General features: G+C 38.5%; 1 protein-coding gene across 1 annotated transcript in view; it reads left to right on the top strand.

Moving 5' to 3' along the window:
* The first annotated feature begins 6,187 nt into the window (after positions 1–6,187).
* The window catches only part of LOC125172503 (sodium channel protein type 2 subunit alpha-like), an 87,879-nt gene continuing 84,001 nt past the window's right edge, over positions 6,188–10,065 (top strand). The window contains exons 1-3 of the mRNA XM_047870696.1: positions 6,188–6,230; positions 7,856–8,173; positions 9,080–9,198. Coding sequence (XP_047726652.1) covers positions 7,907–8,173; positions 9,080–9,198 — 386 coding nt within the window. The 5' untranslated portion in view covers positions 6,188–6,230; positions 7,856–7,906. The remainder of the gene's footprint in view (positions 6,231–7,855; positions 8,174–9,079; positions 9,199–10,065) is intronic.

Raw genomic sequence — 10,065 nt, 5'->3', positions numbered from 1 at the left:
TTAGTGTTGGTTATGGTGACAACACAAGGGAAAATGTTTGCTCAATTCCATAAAGAATAGTAGGGGTTTTATTCTAAAGCTAAGTCATATCTTTTAATTTACAAATCTTTTATTTGGAAGACTGTTTTCTTTGTAGAACTCCAAACATTCCTCCTCCCCCACCTCCTCCTCCTCCTCCTTCTCCTCCTCCTCCTTACCTCTTTGTCTTTCTTACTCTCACTTTTGCTCTTTCTCAATGTGTGTCTTTTATGAGAAACCAAAGAATATTCAGTTTGATATATGCAAGCATGATTTGAACTTTTCAAAAAATGTGTGAGTCATTTCTTGCCCTTTGATAATTTCCAAGTGACGAGGCTGCTTTTACAGATCAATCCCTTGCTTTAAATGATTTCAGTATATTTTGTTTGGTTGGGAGTGAGAAAAATAAATGGAAAATGTCATTCATGAGTATGAGCCTGCAAATGAATATGTAGAAGGCAAGTGATTATTGGGGGACACAGTATGTTTTCCTGAGCCTTTTGCCCTTTTCCCTTCCCAAGCCTGCTGTTTTTCCTGTTTCAGTTTACAGATGAACGTGATACAGCAGTGTGGTGGGATGGTAATCACACGATCTGACATTTGTGGCTTACGCATCTATGTACATGGATAGAAAGCTATTCAAAAATCCAACCATCTTGTGAGCTCTAACTACACTTTTACAATTCACATACATGAAGTTATATAGGGAAACTTTTAAACATGGAATGCAAGAAATCATTTCATTTAAAATACCCTTTCTTCATTCATTCTTACAGGCAAAAATTGGTATTTTCAACGTTTATTTATTTTGGGACAGAGAGAGACAGAGCATGAACGGGGGAGGGGCAGAGAGAGAGGGAGACACAGAATCGGAAACAGGCTCCAGGCTCTGAGCCATCAGCCCAGAGCCCGACGCGGGGCTCGAACTCACGGACCGCGAGATCGTGACCTGGCTGAAGTCGGACGCTTAACCGACTGCGCCACCCAGGCGCCCCTCCTTTTTCTTTCTTTTTTTTTTTTTTTTTAATTTTTTTTTTTCAACGTTTATTCATTTTTGGGACAGAGAGAGACAGAGCATGAACGGGGGAGGGGCAGAGAGAGAGGGAGACACAGAATCGGAAACAGGCCCCAGGCTCTGAGCCATCAGCCCAGAGCCCGACGCGGGGCTCGAACTCACGGACCGCGAGATCGTGACCTGGCTGAAGTCGGACGCTTAACCGACTGCGCCACCCAGGCGCCCCAAAAATTGGTATTTTAATAATGTTAAGAAAAAGAAGAAAATGAATAAGCAATGTCAAAATGCTTTGCTGTTCAAAGAGTATATTACTTCAAATGATCTGAATTCATTCCAGCAGCAACATTATGCATTTGACCAGGACACAAATCACCCTTATTTAAAGACAGAGGAAAAAAGAAGGAAAAAAAAGAGAGAGAGAGAGAGAGAGGAAAAAGCCCTCCATGTCAGGAGATTAAATGAACTGAGGAACAGAGTGCTTAATTCTGTATTCTTTCTCTTTAAAAGGCAGTAGGACTGATTGGAAGTAAGGGAATTTACCAGTGAAGGTAGCTGGCAACATGTTGAATAGACAATAAATGCACTCTTCACCCGTGAAAGCAAGCGAACGAAAAGTTTTGTAACAATATCTGTTTTGTAGCTGTATTTCTCAATTGATGCTGTTTTTAAACTGGTTTATTTTTAAAAAGTGCATCATGGTCAGAAAGAGTATCTCTTTTTAAATCTTCTAAAATTTCAACAAATATTTCTAGGCATCAAGGATAGGCAACATTTTGCCTTGTCTACTTCTCTGACATTGAGCTGTTTCTAGATGCTAAATTTGGCTGCTGTGTTTTCATATCTGTAAGGCTGTTCCTGGGTCCGCCCTACAAATAGCCATCCAGGTTTCGAGTTTTCCAAGCAGCAGAGCATGGCTATCCCGCCTTCTACACCCCCGTTCTGTTCTGTGCCCAGGCTCGGGACATTGAGTGGCAGTGAGCTTTCCTTTATTCCCGGTGTGACTGTTGCTTCTCAGGGTCTGGCTTGGGCTCTGATCTTGACATTTATGTCACAGGTGTCACCGGTGAAACTGCTGGGAAACCAGATGGCAGGCCTAACTGAGGTTGGCAGCATCTGCTGTGGTACTCATTGTCCCTGCTACCTGCTCTACTTTCTTCTTCCTGTTGATGTGTTATTGTCTTGTGTGGTTTCAGTCTTTCAGTATTATTTACCTTTCTACAGGTCTTTCCAAATATGAATTCCTTTCTGTAGTTCTTTCCATGCATTTTGTCCCCTTGGAACCCCATCACTCAGGAAGGCTCATGACTTGGCTGCCTTCTTTGGTCCTTCAGGGGACTTTTGCTTAAATGTCACTTCGTCAGCAAGAATTTTCCTTGAGCACCCTATTTAAATTTACAACACACCCTTCTCCCTGGCCCCCTACCCTGATATTTTTCCTTCCCTTTCTTACATTATCTTTTTCCATAGCAATTAGCAGCACCTGCTATATTCCATGTTGAGCTTACTCGTACATAATCTGTATCATTATGTAGATTTATATCTTCTATAGAATATAAGCTTCATGAGGGCAGAATTTTGTCTGTTTTTTGTCCTGTGGGTTACTTACTATATTCTAAGCATCTGGGAGAATACTGGCTCTTAGAACTTTTAAAAAAGTTGCCCTTTTTTATTGTTAAATAACAAATTGCATTGCAAATTCTGAATATCAGACCTCTTTCTAGCTTTGTATCTGGTCTTACTCCTTCTGCTTAGTACAGTGTTATGCGTAAGAGCTTTAAGGGCATAGGGAAAAACTGGATAAGGTGCATCTGCTGTGTGTGTATTAGGTATTTTACTTATCTTGTTTTAATCCTCACTATAGTCCAAGTCCTTTGCCTAAAGAAGCACAGCTAGAAAGTAGCAGAGTAAAGATGCTAACTTTGGAGCCATGTGGCTCCAAAGTTACTGCCTTTTCTTCAGAAGCATGGTGCCCCCAAAATAATAGTAAGTCAACAAGAGCCCCTCAAAATTGATAATGTTGCATAAATCAGGTGTAGCTACAAACTGAGTGCCAAAAATGATTGGTTAAAAAGAGAACTGTAAATGAGCTCCCTAAAAAGATAAGCAACAGCAACATCAAAAGAAGCATATCCAAAACTATTTAGAGCCCAGCACCCTTGACTTAAGTGCGTGGACCTCCAAGGTAACTAACTTAAAAAGGAAAACATGTAAAGACACCTAGGTGACTCGGTTGAGCGTCTGACTCTTGATTTCAACTCAGGTCATGATCTAACGGTTTGTGAATTCAAGCCCCGTGTCGGGCTCTGTGCTGACAATGCAGAGTCTCCTTGGAATTCTCCGCCCCTTCTCTGCTCATGTTCTCTTTCTCTCTCTCTAAACAAATAAATAAACTTAAAAAAGAATTTGAAAAGGAAAACATGTATCTGGACACATATTTTGACATGTTTGCTTAAAAAAATATTGTTTACAGTGTGAAACCAACAAAGGCAAATAGATTCTTTCTTGATCATAAAGAGGCAAGAAGAACTCTCTGCAGTGTTTTCTTACTGTAGTCCAAGAAAGAGTAGTTAATTGTATTTTTAAAACAAGCCAGATTTTATTTGTATGATACTTTTTTACGAGGTCTTCTTTTTGATCTCTTTTGATCTAGTGATACAAATGCAAATTAGGTCTCATTTTTAATTCAGTACCATGTATGTATGGGGAAACCACATGGTGCAATGAGCCCCGGAGACTAGAAGGTGGTCAACAAGTCCAGACAAGTTCCCTGCCCTCATGGGGCCCACAGCCAAGCAGGAGAAGCCACTAATCAGGGAGATAACATGTTCTTTCCCCCAACTTATTTTGGAGAAAGAATCTTCTGTTTCGCCTGGCTTCTAAGTCTTTACGATGGTATACATAGCAGATATACTTTTTCCTACTGAAAATGGTAAAGCTTTACCATTTTCAGTAGGAAAAAATATATGTAGATATAGAAATTATCTATCTATCTATCTATCTATCTATCATCATCTATCTACCTATCTATCTATCTTCTGGTGTTTATAGCATTACCAAGTATCGAGACACTACCATATGACCAATATGTGAATAGAGTACACACTTACTTGTTTTTGTTGACAAGCATTCATCCCTCCCTTGTTCCAGTGATAGCATCCCATCACTACTTTTAAGGAATGTCCCTATACCACCGCCATAATCCTCACTGTTCATAGGTTTTAAGCAAGGTTTCCTTCTAGTTCCAAGGGTGAGACATTTGGTTTAGGGGAAGCCAATCAAAGCACAAAGCACAGCATTACCTAGGACAGAGCGATTACTTCAGGGATGGGCATGTGACCCAGCTGGAGCCAGTGGGATGCAATGAGAGTTTTTCTGTGTCTTATGCCTATTGGATTTAAGTCTGGGAAGTTGGGTGGCTGCAGCTGCTATTGAACCTTACTACAAATAAGGGTTGAATATCTAAAAAAGCTATCACCATGGAAGTCAGAGCCAAAGAATGCAGCATAACTAGGTAACAGTTATGGTAATATCAGCTGTATTCCAGAATCATTCCATGCCTAAAGCTAGCCCCTGACAATAAAGCTTGAACTAATGAATTTCCTTTTCCTTTTCCTTTTCCTTTTCCTTCCTCCCTTCTTACTTTCTTTCTTCTTTCCTTCCTTCCTTCCTTCTCTCCTTTCCTCCCTCTCTCCCTCCTTTCTTTCCTTCCTTCCTCTTTCCTTTCTCTCTCCCTTCCTTCCTTCCTTCCTTCCTTCCTTCCTTCCTTCTTCCCTTCCTCCCTGCCTCCCTCCATCTCTCTCCCTTCCTCCTTTCCTCCCTTCCTTCCTTCTTTCTTCCTTCCTTCTTCCTCCTTCCTTCCTTCCTTCCTTCCTTCCTTCCTTCCTTCTTTCTTTTCTCCAGCCAGTTTGAGTCACTCTTTTGTCTCTTGTAACCAAAAGAGACTTGCTAGAGTAACTAAAAAATTCTTTTTGGCTCTATCTTCTCCTTGCTTGTTTCCAACAAATACATTTTCTAATGAAAATGATGAACCTAGAAAATATCTTGATTTAATTAGGACCGTTTCTGGATATAATTGGTACCACCGCCTAATTTTTATTTAAATCTTTATTTCAGGCTTTAATTGCATGAGCAGGTGTTTCTTTTTATGACTAAATAAAGTTCACAGATTTTTGGTGTCAGACTTTGAGTTTGAATCCTGAATTCATGATCTTAGGTGACTTTTTCTACCCACGGTGTACTGCCTTTCTTCAGTTTTCAAATCAGGATAGTGAAAGAATATATTTGATAGGATGTGGGAAGGATGAAGTGATACCATATATTCAGACATGTTTGCCCAGTCAGTCACTGGCAGATAGTAAGCCCTCAATCATCACTATGTCATTAATTGAAAGACTGGCATTTAGGATTTCACTAGCTGTTCAGTTTTCTTCTGGCTGCTTTTCAGCCACTAAAATCATAGATAAAATAAGGTTGATGTCCCATTAAGGTAATTTCATTTCAACAGAAACTTTATTTGTATAGCACAAAGACCATCTCTTTGTTGAGTTAGCAAAGCACTATATTGGATATCAGATACTCTGGGGCTAAGGCTAATGTTAAATTCCACTGTCCGTAAGACTTTCATTGATATAATTGCTGTTTTATGAGTTTTTATTTTTAACGTTCATCATTTACTTTCTCTTTTTACTCTTAATTTCAATTATTTGTATTGATGGAATGATTTCTGGCATATGAAATTAAAAGCATGAACAGAAACTTAATCTGTTAGCAAAATTAATTTTTGAAATCAGCAAAGTCTTAACGTTTCGTTCTAAGAGCCTGTGGAAGATCAAAACTCCCATTAGTGAAAAATTTGGGCGGCTTCAAACACACGGCTCTGTGTACGTACACGGAGTACACGGAGAGAGGTTTCTCTCTTCACAGTTCCCCCGCCCTCTAGTGGTAGTTATAATAACGCCATTTTGTAGTCCCCAAACAGGAAATGCCTGTTCTTACTTCAGTTACCAGAATCCTTTTACAGGAAGTTAGGTGTGGTCTTTGAAGGAGAATTTAAAAAAAAAAAAAAAAAAAAAAAAAGAAAGAAAGAAAGAAAGAAAGAAAATGAAAAAAAGAAAAAAAGAATGATGGAATTTTAGCTGCAGTCTTCTTGGTGCCAGCTTATCAATCCCAAACTCTGAGTGTAAAAGATTCTGCAGGGGTAATGTTTTAATATTCTTATTATGCTTATTCTCTGTGATGCTTCTCTACCTTTACAGTACAATCCTTGGGGGAATCTGCAGAGGACCACTTTCATTTTGAAGCTGCTGGCTGCATGTTTTAGCATGTCTCTTCTATTAGAGCATACAGGCATGGCAGTTTCCTCCATGGAGTATGCATGGACCTTCTTCATGCTTATGTCTGTTGAGGCATGAGGGTCTCTGGGGATGGGTGAGGTAAAATAGAGATGTTTTGGAGATAGTGTGATACTGAGAGAGCAGTCTGCTAGCTGGTGGCTGAAAGGTCCTACTCTACTTCAAAAAAAAAAGTAGAAACGGTACAGTAGCTTATGTTATTTTAAATTTCCCTGTTTGATTTGGCATATGCTACAGAAATGCTCTGGATATTAATACATTTACTCTTAGAAAATGCACTTCATATAATTAAATGGCAATTCTCATTGCTGTAGGATGGGGGTTAAAATGGATGGATATTTTAAAAGGAAGGAAAAATAGGTAAGTGAGCATATACAGATGGCATTCAGGAGTTAAGATTTTGGTTGTATGATTTCAAAAATCATAGAAACTCTTGCCACTGGTTCAGAGATAACATTCGGAATGATTGGTGTGCTCTGTTAAGTTATATATGTTAGTCTAGTAAAATAAAATTAGAATACAGTAAACCTCCATTTATGTTATTGCAAAGACCAACAAAATAGGAGTTTGTTTAAAAGATAAACTATTTTACACTTGTTATTTTTTCCAGTCCAAATCTGCTATTGAGATTTTTATGAAATGGGCACTATTTGAGAAAATGAACTATTTCTACAGTATTTCCTAAGGTGTTGCAAATTTGTTAATTTAAGAAGCAATTATACTAGTTAGCAGCAGGTTGCTAAGCCTGGGGGGTCCAAGATCCAGACCTCTGACGTGGATGACTTCCTGCCCGGTTTGGCAGGAGCTGGATCCCTTCCTGTGCAGCTTCCGAGCAGTTCCAAATGCAATCGGGCATCCCCCGCTCCTTCCTGTTCCTTTGCTTTCAAGCAGTATCTACCTATGTTTCCATAGCCTGGCATTTCAGGATTTCCAGAGCTCTTTACCAGGTGCGTTGATTTTGAATAAGCTATTAAAGGTGGAAAAGTAGGCCAAAGGGAACATGGAAAAAAATGGAGAGATACATGCAAGATCCTTGCATAGCCCAGGTTCTATAATTTTGGGTGATTATTCATCTGTTGTTCTGGATCTCTGATATTTTTTTTCAGAAAGGATGCTGAAAAAGATGGCTGCCAAAATATTCATACAAGTGAAACAGCAAGCACAAACCAGTATCCTCCATTTCTGAGCTCGAAATTGGATATTTTCACTTAAAACATTTTGGGAGTGGGAGACTAGATTACCTCATAGACATCTACTGGATGTGGAAGACAGATCTCCATGCAAGCAAATGAATGCGTGCATGAGAATCCCCTGAATGCCAAATACAGCTTCCTTAGTAAATATTACAGACAGATTGGTTTATATATTTTATCTCTGTATCATGTAATTGTCACAGTTACCTTTTATCCTAATGACTGTTGCTTCTCTCTCTCTCTTTCTCTCTCTCTCTTTCTCTCTCTCGTTTCCATAGCACTTTTTTATGCAAGGAGCTAAACAGTGATTAAAGGAGCAGGATGAAAAGATGGCACAGTCAGTGCTGGTACCACCAGGACCTGACAGCTTCCGCTTCTTTACCAGGGAATCCCTTGCTGCTATTGAACAACGCATTGCAGAAGAGAAAGCTAAGAGACCCAAACAAGAGCGTAAGGATGAGGATGATGAAAATGGCCCAAAGCCAAACAGTGACTTGGAAGCAGGGAAATCTTTGCCATTTATTTATGGAGACATCCCTCCAGAGATGGTGTCAGAGCCCTTGGAGGACCTGGACCCGTACTATATCAATAAGAAAGTGAGTTTTTAGACACGTTGTCTTTACTTCCCCCACTTCCTAACTGGCTCTGGGCTAGTCACACAGATGTCTGGTAAAGAATGATGTGCCTCTTCCCCTCTGTCTGAAGTATCACTAGGATGCTGAGTGGGCTTGAGCATGTAATGGACCCATTATCCTACAAGTCTTTTGGAAGCACTCATCTGAACCTACATTCCCGGGACAAAACAGAACTAAAGAAGCATCATGTAGTTGATAACTGAGGAAGGGCAAAAAGTCTATTCAGCTTACGGTACAATGAAGCAAAAAGTGAAAACAAGGGTTATGTTATTATATTATATTATATTATATTATATTATATTATATTATATTAATTTCCAGGAGCAGTATCTAAATTCATTTTTACAATCTCAACCTCTAAGTAAGTTATTTTGGTCATCAGCAGGATTATGCCTTCATACCATAGACTTTGCCCTTCCGATGGCTCTCTGCAGAAGAAATAATAGTAGGTGACTTAAGTACCCCCAAAAGAATCTCATCCAAAAACACACCTGGAAAACTCTGAAGTTTTCATGAAAATTGTTATCAAAATTAAGAAGTAATCAAAGCCCCATTTTCATGCTTTTTGCGAATTATAAATATGGTTTTAAAATACTGCTATCAAAACTTGATAAGGATGCTAAGAATTCCTATGGCATCGACTACATTTTTTTTTCTCTTTTAAATGCTCGGATCACTTACCAAATTTAGGAAAGTTAATAGTGCTCAGAAAAAGCACCTATCATCGTGTTGCATGTTGATAGTGTATTACTATAGTATTTTATAATGCAAAATTTTAAATAATGGTCTCACCTTTTTCCTTAAACGTTCTTAATTTTAATACTAAGATCCTAAATTCTGCCTTATATGTTGTGTTTTCTTTTTCAGACATTTATAGTATTGAATAAAGGGAAAGCAATCTCTCGATTCAGTGCCACTCCTGCCCTGTACATTTTAACTCCCTTCAACCCCATTAGAAAACTAGCTATTAAGATTTTGGTACATTCATATCCTTTTTCAAACAGTTGCTTATATGATTTTGTTCTTTGACTGAATTATTGAGCTGGGAATCTTTTTTTTAAATATGTGTGGTTGGCAACATGATGTGCTCTTTTTTTCTTTCCTCTTACTCAACAGTTAGCATATTGCAAATGGGATCATAGGTAAGTGAACCTGTTTTCCTCATCTTCTTGAAGTTCGCCTCTCCCCAACTTACTACATCTTTCTTCTCTACTCCTCTGTGTCCTTCTAAATTACTTGTTACATCCAAGACTTCTTCATTAATGTTGATCATGTTGCAAGGCTCTCATTTTATAAGTCTTCATATTTTACAATGGTAGGCAATGGGTAACCTCCATGAGCTAATTTTCCTTACTGCTTTCACATTTGGAAACTATATACATAATCTGAATGGAACAATTTTATATCTTTTTGGTCTGAGTTGTACTACTTTCTGCTTTTTATTTCAGCACTTGAAAACTTTGAGTTAGTAAATGTTTATAATTGTAACTGTATACACACTAGCCTTTCAAATATATCTCCAAAAATTTTCCCCAACAGCATCCCACTGATCTTCTTTTTTCTTTCTTTCTTTCTTTCTTTCCTTTCCTTTCCTTTTTTTTCCCTTCCCTTTATTTCTTCTTTCTTTCTTTCTTTCTTTCTTTCTTTCTCCCTTTCTTTTTTTCTTTTTCTCACTTGCTGCCATGTTTTATTCAAGTCACATGTCCTGCTACAATTTTGTCTCTCCAAAGGCTTATTGTCTGTCAACCCATATACATCCTCATTTTATTCTTCATTCTCCTTATTGAAGTCACTACTTCTAGAAATGAGATTGATGACACCTTGGTGGGAGATGGTAATATGAAGTTAAATAG

The sequence above is a fragment of the Prionailurus viverrinus genome, chromosome C1 (assembly GCF_022837055.1).
Source record: "Prionailurus viverrinus isolate Anna chromosome C1, UM_Priviv_1.0, whole genome shotgun sequence".
In the NCBI taxonomy this organism is placed as follows: Eukaryota; Metazoa; Chordata; class Mammalia; order Carnivora; family Felidae; genus Prionailurus; species Prionailurus viverrinus.
The sequence above is the reverse complement of the archived record's forward strand: the minus strand, read 5'-3'. Positions and strand labels throughout refer to the sequence as shown.